The sequence below is a fragment of the Aotus nancymaae genome, unplaced genomic scaffold, assembly GCF_030222135.1.
Source record: "Aotus nancymaae isolate 86718 unplaced genomic scaffold, 86718_ANA_hifiasm-v0.15.2.pri h1tg000021l, whole genome shotgun sequence".
NCBI lineage: Eukaryota > Metazoa > Chordata > Mammalia > Primates > Aotidae > Aotus > Aotus nancymaae.
The window spans coordinates 2292255-2304727 of NW_026988433.1; the positions used below are offsets into that span (position 1 = coordinate 2292255).

The 12473-nt window shown below is 49.7% G+C and overlaps 1 protein-coding gene and 1 non-coding gene across 10 annotated transcripts in view; one reads left to right on the forward strand and one right to left on the reverse strand.

Annotated features, from left to right (window-relative positions):
- STX2 (syntaxin 2) overlaps positions 1 to 12473 on the forward strand; it is a 53851-nt gene that overhangs the window by 16912 nt on the left and 24466 nt on the right. For all 9 annotated transcript variants that reach the window (XM_064379548.1, XM_064379549.1, XM_064379551.1 and 6 more), the window contains 2 exons: positions 1933 to 2032; positions 12168 to 12242. In XM_064379548.1, the coding sequence (XP_064235618.1) occupies positions 1933 to 2032; positions 12168 to 12242 (175 nt within the window). The remainder of the gene's footprint in view (positions 1 to 1932; positions 2033 to 12167; positions 12243 to 12473) is intronic.
- Positions 9776 to 9876, reverse strand: LOC135276280 (small nucleolar RNA U13). The gene has a single exon (XR_010343856.1). It is a non-coding gene; the product is annotated as a small nucleolar RNA U13 (small nucleolar RNA).

Genomic DNA, 12473 nt, shown 5'->3' on the forward strand with positions numbered 1-12473 from the left:
GTGTGTCAGTTTCCTGCTGCTGTAACAAATCACCACAATCTTTGTGCTTTGACAACACATTCATCGCCTCCTCCTAGTTCCAGGGGCCGGAGAGGCCTTTGTGCGGGCAGGGAGGAGCTGCGAGCCTCCTGGAGCCGCCGCCTTCTTCTCCAGCTTTCCAGGTGGCCCGTGTTCTTGACCCACGGTGCTTTCCTCCGTCTTCAAAGCCATCACTCCAGCTGCTGTTTTCAGGATCAAGTCTCCTTTTTTCAACATTGGTCCTCTTGCCTCGTCTTACAGGGACTCCTGTGGTTCCATTGGGCCCACCCAGATAATCCAGTGTAGTCTCCCATCTCAAGACTCTACTTGATCGTATCTGCAAGGTTCGGAACCTTTGCCATGCAAGGTGACATATTCACAGGCTCCAGGATTAGGATGTGGATTGTGCCACAACATGTCATGGTTAATAATTGCTGCTTTTTTTTTTTAAGAGCAGGGTCTTGCTATGTTGCCCAGGCTGGAGTGTAGTGGTGCAATCACAGTTCCCTCCAGTCTCAACTACGTGGGCCCAGGAGATCTTCCTGCCTCAGCCTCCTGAGTGGCTGGGACTGCAACTGCAGCCATGCACCATCATGCCCGGCTAGTTTTCTTTTTCTTTCTTTCTTTTTTTTTTTTTTAAAGTTTTTGTAGAGATGGGGTCTCTCTATGTTGCCCAGGCTGGTCTTGAACTCTTGGCCTCAAGTGATCCTTCTGCCTTGGCTCCCAAAGTGCTGGGATTACAGGCATGAGCCCTGTACCTGGCCTGTAATTACTATTTTAAAATGAGGAAGGAGGGAGGCACTTGGGACCTCAGCCCATTTACGCCTAGTGCTCCATTACTGAGATGCTAAGCTTGTGTGACTGCATTACATCCTGCTGCTCACGGCCATGTCCGACGTCTGATTTTTCACACAAAAAATTGCAGCCTCTGGCATGAGTGGGTTAATGAGGACCTGCCTGGAGAACCCAGGATAATTTCCCATCTCAAGAGCCTTAGTTTAGTCACATCTGTGAAATATCTTCTGCCATAGAAGGTAATGCACAGATCCCAGAGATTAGGACCTGAACATCTTTGGGGTCATTATTCAGCCTACCACAGAGGTTTTTGAAGATAATGTGATAACTCCCTCCAGATAAATCTTGCTAATGAGTACATTACATTTTGAAACAAATACTAAGTAGTTTAAACATTTAGAGGTCAAAGATGACAAATATGAACGCTTGGCTGTCTGAGCTGTAGATGCCTCCTCCCATAAGAGTATTATTATTATTTTCTTTATTTTTTTAGACAGAGTCTTGCTCTGTTGCCCAGGCTGGAGTACAGTGGTGTGATCTCAGTTCACTGCAACCTCTACCTCCTGAGTTCAAACGATTCTTGAGTCTCAGCCTCCTGAATAGCTGGGATTACAGGTGTGAGCCACCTCACTCAGCTAATTTTCGTATTTTTAGTAGAAAACAGGGTTCTCTATGTTGGCCAGGCTGGTCCTGAACTCCTGGTCAGAAGTGATCCACCTGCCTTGGCCTCCCACAGTGCTGGGATTATAGGCATGAGCCGCTGTGCCCACGTTTGATGGGCTTACTTCCCGGGTGTACTGAGATGGGTATTTGTAGTAGTGTGCTTCTGATTGGCCCCGTCTGCATCATGCTTGGGACTTGATGAGAAATTTTTACGACCTGAAAGGTTTTGCTGGTGAATTTTGATTGGTGCTGCTTTAAGTATGAAGGTAGAAATATTCATAGGGTGTATATTTATTTTTTAAATTTAATGATACCAGTGTAAGAATGGGAGAGGCTTTTATTTCTTATGTGGTGTTTATTTGTATATTTCTCTCCTTTATTCTTCCCCTTTTAAGGAATGAAAAGTGGTAACAGATTTGAGTTTGCCATGCTGTCCTGACTCTCTCTCTCTCCTAGGTTGAGGAGATTAGAAACAGTATCGATAAAATAACTCAGTGTGTTGAAGAAGTAAAGAAAAACCACAGCATCATTCTTTCTGCACCAAACCCAGAAGGAAGTAAGTTGTTGGCTTTTAAAAAAAAGTTTGTCTGTTTGTGTGCCTCTCTCTCTTGCTGTCTGCAGCACAGGCTTCAACTCTGGATTCGGGAGTTTGTACAAAATGCTGATACCCTAGAGAGGCGAGCCAGGGCATCCGTGTGGCTTTTTTTCAAGCTGCCCGTATGATTGTAGTGGTCAGCCAGGGGGAGGACCACTGATGTATCATACCCTAAAGAAGACGTGAAAGTGGCTGTGCAGAAACCAGGGGCTGTTTCACTAGACCACAGCTCAGCAAGACAGAATTGTATGTTCGAGGGCAGCCATTCAGGGATTGATTGGGAAAACAGTACTCCTAAGAGCAGGGTGAAAGATGAGGACACAGTGAGGGGCTCTGCAAGTCTCAGGGAGGAGCTTTTGCGCGGACTGTGCTGCGCTCAGTGTCTATGGAGGATGGCACGGAAGAAATGTTTTCTTCCTTTACCTGGCTTTCCAAGTTCTCCCTGCCTCATATTTGCTTCCTTTTGAATCTACGACAAATGGCAGAATGAAAGGGGCTCAATGGAAGCAGCTGGAGAACCTGGATTTTTGTTCCAATTTGCTTCCCACAGTATATGCATCTCCTCATTGGGAGAAAAGACAAGATTTTAAATTAACTCAGAGGCATGGGAGCTCTAGAGAAGTGTTTCTTTGCTCTGGAATGATAAATATTGAAAGCTTTACAGGGGGCATGGATCTGGCAAGCCAGAGATTGCAAACAGGAGTCTACACACCATGGTAGGGGGAGTTGGTATGTTGACAACACTGAGTGTTTTAATCCATGGGAACAGCCCCTGCCACCAGGATTGAGGTCACCTTCCATGCCTGTCAGTGCGGTGCTGTTGGTTCTGAGGAGGGGTCTCGCATATCTTTGGTTGTATTTATTCCCAGGTAGCCCCTGTTCTGATGTCAGTGGAAGTCATATCTACTGTAAATGTCATTGTCCCTTTGTTTGTTGTTGGTATGGGAATGCAGTGGTTTTTGTACATAGGCCTTGTATCTTTTGCCTGTAGAGCCACAGCCCTACAGGGTCGTGGGGTGTCCCTTTTTGCTGTGCTGAGGTGCTGGATCCGAGAAATAAAGAGACAGGACACAGAAGGACAAAGAAAGCGCAGCTGGACTCGGGGGGCCAAGCCACCTATAAGCGGAGACAGGCGAGGCCCCGAATGTCCAGGAGCGTCTGTATTTATTGGGTATAGGTTAGGGGGCAGGGTGGTGAGTAAGGTCATCTTAAGGATAGTGATAGGGTCAAGACAATCACGTGAGCAGTAAACAAGGGGTCAACCCCCATTAGGTCACCCAGGCTAGGAGGTGGGCAGAGCACAGCAAGGGATCCACCCCAGTTAGGTCACCGAGGCAAGGAGGTGGGCCGTGCGCGGTGAAGAGGGTGCAGTCTGCAATATCTCTTATCTAGGGGCAGGCCGCTTCTAAGGGATTCTATAGGAGGATGCTTTGAGCAGCGACAGAGCTGACCAGGTCTACCGCCACCTGCTGGCGGCTCCCAGTGATTTCTATAGGAGGACGCTCTGAGCAGCACAGTAGCCTCTAGCTGACAAGTTATACAGTCACCAAGGCGCGGTTATGCCTGAGGGGTTTTAAGCCCTCGGATGCTCGCAGGATTGCCGGTCTGAGGGCAGCCTTCCACAAGAACTGGACGCAAGGTCCTACAACTCCTTTTTCAGGAGGAGTGGCTCTCGCCCCAAGCCTGCCATACAGCGGGTATCTTTACGATACTGAACGCTGCCGCCTGGGCCATAATTCTTGTCCTGGTATAACTGTTTTCCCTTAAATCATGCTCTGCACTGTGTCTGCTCCAGGCATTCCTCCGACTGTGAGCTAAGATATAATTATATAGCCGAGTAGTAAGACATTCTTCAGGCACTAATTCTATAATATATGATGATATATACAGGATTATATAAAGGCAATAGCTGAGTAGTAACACGGTAACCTGAGACATTCTTCAGGCACTAATTCTATAATATATGATGATATATAGAGGATTATATAAAGGCAATAGCTGAGTAGTAACACGGTAACCTGAGACATTCTTCAGGCACTAATTGTGCCGGGAATCTGCTTAGCTCCCCTTCCTCGGTGCCCAGATGAGGGGGTTCCCCACACTTGCCTAATCAGTTATCAATTCCAGTATTCTCTGTAGATTATGTTGGGTTGTCTCTGTACCCACTCATGTCATTGTGAATAGTGACCGTTTTTTCTTGCAGCTCTTATGCTTTATAAGTGACTTAGTTTGCTGACCTCCAGTACAGTAGGGAATAGAAGTGGTCATGGGGCACATGGATGCTCGGTCTTGGAGGAAAGCTACCAGCAAATAAATTTTTGTTGGAATTTTACTTAGTGCAGCCATGCATTGAAAAAATAAGAAAGTAGTATTAAATTGAGAAAGAACACATTGTAAACGTTTGCATGTCTTGTAAAATAATGTTCGGAGCCTCTGTCTGTGCCCTCTCAGTGACTTACAAGTGCGTTTCCCGAAATGTTTCCAGAGCCACCGTCCGTGAGCTCGACTGTGCATCCGGGGTGCTGCGGCCCGATACTGCCACAGGCCTCTTCCTCCGTCGCCCGGCCCCTCTTGGGAAGTTACAGTACCCTTAGAATAATAAAGGCTCTGAGAAGGCCTGTTAGAAGGAAGCCTGTTTAGCTTCATTTAGTGTTTCACAGATTTATTTGCCTGTAGGACCTTTTATGTAACATCTGTTAACATCATGCTTAATGCTTAGGGAAATTATATTTGAATAAGTATCAGCATTTTTTTTGAATAATTTACCTCCAGAACATTTTTGCTGCCAAGTCATAGCAGATAGGACGAATTTTTGAATAAATTGAGAACTGTTACTATTTCCTGATGGTCCCTTTCCGGCTCTAAAGAAAACCGTTTTTTTTTTTCTTTTGTTTGTGACCGTGTGAACCAGAATGTAGGCAGCAGCCCCAGCCGCTTCCTTGGTCAGTCTTTAGAAAGCAAAATGCAGTGACTTCTCTCTCCCAGATGATGCAGAGGGGACAGGCTCCCGACCTTCCCGCCTGGTTCCCAGAGAAAGTGGGGAGGGTGGGAGGGAGGAAGGGGGACTACAGTGCTCCCCATCGCCGTGTCTCCCCTACCTCAGGCGGGCGCCCTGTACAGGTCCCGCTGAGCGGGGCGCTGCCCCGGCTGCTGCCCTCGCCCCCCCGACCTCCGCCCCGCTCCCACCCCACCCCACCCCGCCCACCTCAGGCCCCAGGGCAGGACCCGGCACAGCGGCCGCCAGGGGGCGCCAGAGACAGCCGGTCCCGGGCGGGTTCCCGGTGCTAGCACCGCCAGCGCCGCCACCTGCAGCGGCGGGTCCCAGGGCAGAGACGTGGACGGAGGACCTTTTACCTGCATATTTCTTTTTTCACTTCGACTTTTGTGTTATTTATTTTTTATTTTTTTATTAAAAGAGGGCTTTTGCAAAATGTAGAAATTTCAGACCCCGCAAGACACAGATCCGCCCCTGCAGAGCATGAAGTGTGTGTGATTCGGGTGTGGGTCCTAGTGACCACCAGGCTGGGATCCATGCAGGTTGCAGCGAGCTGATGGCTCCCTGGGCCTGTGGTCCTGCGGTCACAGCCAGCCTGGCTTGCCCTGTGTCTGGGTGCGCGCTCCCACGTTCTCCCGTGTTCTCCGCTTCCCGTTCCCGCCGCGGTTCCCTGGGGCTGCTCAGCTCTGTCTGCGCTGGGACCGCATGTGATCGTCTCGGTCTCCAGCGCCGCCTGCTCCTGCGCGTTCTGTGCTTTTCTGACTTGGAGACCCGGGTCCTTGTGCGGAGGCCCCTGTGGATTCAAATCTGCTCCACCGTTATTCCTTATATGGCCTTGGACACGTCACTTAACATTTCCCGGGGCAGTTCCCACACGAGTGAAACGAGTTAGTAGCGGCGTCTGCCTTTAAGTGCAGTTATGAGTCTCCCCCACCCCTCAAACGGAGTCTCGCTCTGTCGCCCTGGCCGGAGTGCAGTGGCGCGATTGCAGCTTCAGCCTCCTGGGCTCAGACAGTCCTCCCACTTCAGCCTCCCGAGTAGCTGGGATTACAGGTCTATGCCACCACGCCCAGATAATGTTTTGATTTCTTTCTTTCTTTTTTTTTTTTGGTAGAAACGGGGACTCACTATGTTATCCTTCTCCTGTCCCTTCCCCAGAAGGGAATGGGGCACCTCATCAGGCTTTCTCCCTTCAGAAACAAAGCCACTTACTCCCTGTAAGAAGCTGCGTGGCCAGGTCCGGCGACGTCCCACTGCAGGGCTTTCCTAGGGAGTCTCAGCTCCAGGACCCCTGCCGCGCTCCAGCCCAACTGCCCCCACCACAGGCTGGGACCTCCCTATCCGCCCCCCCCACAGGCTGGGACCTCCCCACCCCCCACCCACCACAGACTGGGACCTCCCCACCCCCCCCCACCCACCAAAGGCTGGGACCTCCCTATCCGCCCCCCCCACAGGCTGGGACCTCCCCACCCCCCCACCCACCACAGGCTGGGACCTCCCTATCCGCCCCCCCCCACAGGCTGGGACCTCCCCACCCCCCCACCCACCAAAGGCTGGGACCTCCCTACCCCCCCCCACCACAGGCTGGGACCTCCTCACCCCCCCCACCACAGGCTGGGCTGGGACCTCCCCATCCCCCCCACCACAGGCTGGGCTGGGACCTCCCCCCCCTGCACCACAGGCTGGGCTGGGACCTCCCCACCGCCCACCCAACCACAGGCTGGGCTGGGACCTCCCCACCCCCCCCCACCACAGGCTGGGCTGGGACCTCCCCACCCCCCACCACAGGTTGGGCTGGGACTTCCACCCCCCCACAGGCTGGGCTGGGACCTCCTCACCCCCCCACCACAGGCTGGGCTGGGACCTCCCCACCACCCCCACCACAGGATGGGCTGGGACCTCCCCACCCACCCCACCACAGGATGGGCTGGGACCTCCCCACCACCCCCACCACAGGTTGGGACCTCCCCACCTACCCCACCACCCCCACCACAGGCTGTGACCTACCCCCCCCACCACCACAGGCTGGGACCTCCCCACCCACCCCACCACCCCCACCACAGGCTGTGACCTCCCCCCACCACCACCACAGGCTGGGACCTCCCCACCCCCCCTACCACCACAGGCTGGGACCTCCCCCCCCCCACCACAGGCTGGGACCTCCCCACCCTCCACCACCACCACAGGCTGGGACTTCCCCACCCCCCCACCACAGGCTGGGACCTCCCCACCCTCCACCACCACCACAGGCTGGGACCTCCCCACCGCCCCCCCCCACCACAGGCTGGGACCTCCCCACCTGCAGCCGGAATTCCTGCCCTTGTGGTTCCTTTCCCCTTCCTTCTTATCTTCTTCAGTGAAGATACTTGATTATCTGAAATTATCCTCAGTTTAATATCAGTTTAATATTATTCTGGAAGGATATTTTCACTGAGTATAAGATTCCAGTTTAGAAGTTATTTTCTTTCATTACTTTGAAGATTTAAAAACTATTTTTCCAGTGTCTTTTGGCTTTTTTACTTTTTATTTTTTTTTGTCAGCTAATTAGAGCTTTTAAGATGTTTGTTTTTGGTCTTTGGTTTTAGCCATTTTCCTTTTTTTGAGATGTGGTTTGCATTTTCTTTTTCCCTCTTCTTATGAGGCTTCCTGAATCTTTGGATTGACATTTTCTGGCAGTTTTTTGAAAAACTTTGGCCATTACTTCTTCAAATGGCATCCTTGCTCCACTTCCTGTCATCTCTCTTTGTGACTGGAATTGCATGTCTTTTCGAGTTTTTCACTGTATCCTTTCTGTCTTTTCTCCATTGTTCTCTATTTTTTAAAATCATTTTTCCATATGTATTTTATTTTGAAAATGTTTTCCCCGACTTATTCTTCAGTGATTGTCTTTCAGCTCAGGGAATCTGTCTTCATCTATAGAATTCTGTTTGGTTCCTTCTGTCCTATTCTCTAACAAAATTTATGATCTTATATTTTATCTCTTTGAATGTAACTTTTAACGTCTGTGTCTTATCACTTCATTAACTGGTACCTCTGTGGATGGGTTTATATTGTCCATTCTTGTTGGTTTCATTCATGTGTTTTTTTCTCTTTGTTTGCCTGGTTATTTTTGAATGAGTTTCGAGCTTCGTATTTGAATTATTTGTAGTAATAATTTGAGTCCTGAATGGTATTTTCTTTTTAAAGAGATGATTTATTTTTATTTCTGGCAGATGGCTGGAGGCACCAGCAGTTCCAGATCTAATTTTAGGGATTGGGATGATTTAGAATGGGGCTTCAGTCCCACCCGACTGTTCCTCCCAGGGCATAGCCCTCCGAGTCAGCACAGTCTTCTCAGCTTCTCTGCAGCTCAACTTCCTTTTATGGAGTTGGCACATGCCCCAGGTAGAAGTGGCTGCAAAGGTGGGGTCCACCTCTTTGGATTTTCTTCTTCTGAATCTTCTTTCCTGCCTTGCTAGGTTTCTCTTTTTTTAAAATTGTTTTATTTATTTATTTATTTTTGCACCTTTTTTAGGTTTCTAATGGCTTTACACAGATTTACAAAGAGTATTGTGTCTACCCTTTTTAATTGTTCTCAGCAGGAGGATTGCGCTGATTCACCTGGGCCACTAGAAGAGGAGGCTCCCGATATCCCCGTCTGGTCTCAGTGATTTGAAATACCACCTTTATCAAATATGACCTTGTGGCCAGCATCTGCAGCTTGCAGGATCAGACAGGCACTGCCTCTTTTATTTTGCTGATGAGTTGCTGGAGCCCCTGTGTGCCTGTCTCAGCAGCAAGTTCAGCTTTTCCTTCTTGAGTGCCCCCTACCCCTGCTGTGTAAGAGCCAAGGGTTTTCTTTCCCCAGGGCAGTGAGTCCCGTTGTGGCCGGCCAGCTGAAGAGGGAGAGTCTCGTCTACCAGCAGGCCTGGCTCTCAGACCTTGTGGTTTCTGTGGCTGTGCAGTGGCTCAAGCCTGTCTCCTGAGTTTAGCTGTCCTCAGCTGTGGTCAGCCGCTGGCCTGGCCAGACCCCTGCACTAATGCCCTTGCCGTGTGTACGTTGTAACTTCGACTCCTGCTCTGGGCCCTTGCTCCCCAGGCACAGTGGCCTGGCCTTGCGGGGTGTTTGCATCAGCCTCACGCACCACAGGAGCCAGCACTCCTGCCACAAACTGCGGACCTGCTCCCTCTTTATTCACAGCAGGTCTCTGCAATTCCTGTTAAATGCCCCATTTTATAAGTTTTTTTGTGTTCCCTTTACTATTCTAAAATGCAATTTATAGATAATGTAGCCTAGCTACCACCATAATTAAACAAACATGTAATATCCAAACTAATATGAAGGGGACATAAAATGAAAGTAACTTACATATTGAAGTACAAGTTCTATCGTACAGGCTCAGGCACAGCCACACCAGAAAACAAAATTCAGGTGCTCACCCCGTACAAACAATCCTGTGAGCATGACAGCTAAGACTGCAGACTGAGGAGGCACTGGGATTCAGATGCTGTTAGCAGGCTTCCCATGTTTTTCCTCAGACATGGAATGAAGTACAACTTTCTCCCTGTGCAGAGCGGTGACGTGGCAGTTGCATTCCTGAAAATCCACTGGATGTTGAAACTATGCAGATGAAAATCAGGCTTATTTATAAGCTGGAGTCAGGTTCTGGGCTCAGGAAAACAGGTCTTCTCTCCCGCCTGAGTGACAGTGTGCATTTGGAAGTGATGCACGTCGGCGGGTGATGTGCTGACGTTATAACGAGGTTCGAGGGTGGCACGTCTCAGACGAGCACAAACGCTCCGTCCTGACTCACAGGAACTACAGAAGGATCGAGCTCAGTTCTCCGTTGTGTGATCCTGGCTAGTGCCATTCCTGGCTCCCATCTTCTGGATGCCAGTGGCTCTTCCTTTTTTTGTGATGACTAGAAATACCCCACAAATTTCAGAATACCTCTTAAGGTGGTAGAAAGATTCCCCTGAGAACCTCCCTTTAGAAACATGTTCACAGATGGGCTGGGTGTAGTGGCTCACGCCTATAATCCCAACACTTTGGGAGGCCGAGGCGGGCGGATCAGGAGGTCAGGAGATTGAGACTGTCCTGGCCAACATGGTGAAACTCCATCGCTACTAAAATACGAAAATTAGACAGGCGTGATGGTGCGCCCCTGTAGTCCCAGCTACTCGGGAGGCTGAGGCAGGAGAATCGCTCGAACCCAGGAGGTGGAGGTTGCAGTGAGTCGAGATCACACCACTGCACTCTAGCTTGGTGACAGAGCAAGACTCCATCTCAAAAGTAAAATAAAATAAAATGAAAAATGTTCCCAGAGGAGAACCACTAAAGGGCCCCTTTGTGTCTAGTCTCTCTTTTTTTTCTAGTTTCATGTTATCAAAATAATCTTTTGCTGTTTTTAATTTTTTCTTTTTCTTTCCTTTTTAAAATAGATATGGCATCTTGCTGCTTGCCCAGGCTGGTCTTAAACTCCTAGGCTCAAGTGATCCTCCTGACTCAGCCTCTGGAGTAGCTGGGACTACCAGTGCACACCACTGTGCCCTGCTTAAAAGTAATCTTTCTAATGCATCATTAGATGCACTAGACATCATTGCTGATATCTTTCTTTGCTCAGAAACCTTCAGTGCTGACTGGTGCTCAGAAAAAGCCCTGAGCTCAGGCAGGCCTGCACACTCCTGCCCAGCCTGCCTGTAGAAAAAGCTCCGAGCTCAGGTGGGCACGCACACTCCTGCCCAGGCGGCCTGTAATGGGCCTCCGCCCACACCAGTCACTTCAGCTCACATTCCTGCTGCCCTGTGCCGGAGGCTCTTCCCCTGCCTGCAGTGGAAGCCGCCAGTCTCTCACTCCCAGGTCAGATGTCCCCTCCTGCGGGACAGCTGGCAGTGGATGCCCCTGCTCCTGGCTGCCCATGGCGTTTTGTGAAACCTGTCTCTTCTGTTGTTAGTTTCTGCCTGGCATTGGCGCTTCCTGGGTTTGTCTTATCTGTTTTACGAAGCTGTTAGATCCCTGGTGATCTTCTTAGCCTCCTTAGATAACACGAGTCTTCGCACCCGTGCAGCGCTCAGCAGGTGTTACTGGTGCAATGCCTCTCCCCTCTGGAGATCACTCAGTCTCTGACAGCCTGGAGGAGCCAGTTTGCCTCTGCCGACCGTCGCTGAGCATGGACAGAAGACTGAGCATGCGCCGGTGTGCAGTAGATTCTCAGGGCACCCTGCGTGTGCTCAGCTGAGGGGTCCCAGGAAGAGAACGGGCATCTCTGGAAGCTTTCATTCTTGGCCAAGTTGTCTGTGGCAGAAGCCTTTGCGTTTTCCCCAGCTGATGCTTGTGAGACTGGGTGAGAATGGCAATGCAGGGCTCCAGAGACGGCGAGGCCTTCCTGTCTCAGCCACTTCTGCCCAAAAGAGGGAGAAACCCCTCAGGTCACTTCAGCCACTGGACTAGTAAACGTGAGTGTGTGGTGTGGGGCAGATGTCCTGCCTCCCTCCTGGGGCTCTGGGGCAGCTGGGCATGAAAGCAGAGGCTCCTGGGGCGGCCTCAGCTCTCAGCACCTCCCTGGAGTGTTGGCCCCTGCTCTGCGGTGTCCCTCTGTGTCCAGTGGCACTGAAGTGGTGGCTGTGATTATGCGGGCACCTTGGGGAGACAGCTGAGAGCACAGGAGGGAAGCAAACACACTGGAGACTGTTGAGACCATCATTATGGCTCCGTTTTCCTTTCTCAGGTCTAGGTGTTAGCAGTGGCTTTAGGCAGCAGTTTCGTTAATTGGTATAGACCAGCAAGTCTCAAACTTTGTGACACAGAGGGTTTGCTAACTCGGGTTTACTGGGCCACACCCCTCCAACCCAAGCAAAGTTTCTGACTGAGTAGGTTCAGGGTGGGGCCCCAAGGATTTGCACTTCTACTAAGCTCCCACCTCATGCTTATAGAAGTTGCTGTCTGCGGTGGGTGCGGGGGATGAGGACCCACCTTGAGAACCACTGATATAAGCAGGAATTTTTCTTACAGGAAAAAGTGAATATTTACTAAGAATACTGTTTCACTTGAATTTATTAGACGTCATTAATGTTGAATGTTACAGCTCAGATGCTGTATTTTTTTATTTTAAATTTTTATAGAAATAAAAGAAGAACTTGAAGATCTGAACAAAGAAATCAAGAAAACTGCAAATAAAATTCGAGCCAAGTTAAAGTGTAAGTTTAAAGTTTTATGTTTAGTTATCGATGTTGGGAGTATGGGTATTTGTTATTTTATTCTTTATTGGCTTTTGTTCTTTTACATTTTTAAAAATTAAAATTGTGATTGCTTTAAAATAAATTATTTGTGTGTATTTCAGAGTGTTCATATTCAAAAAGATGGTGTGTTTGCTTATGAACTGTTACACTGTTAGGTTTTTGGTGACATTTCAGGCTAAGTTGCAGATG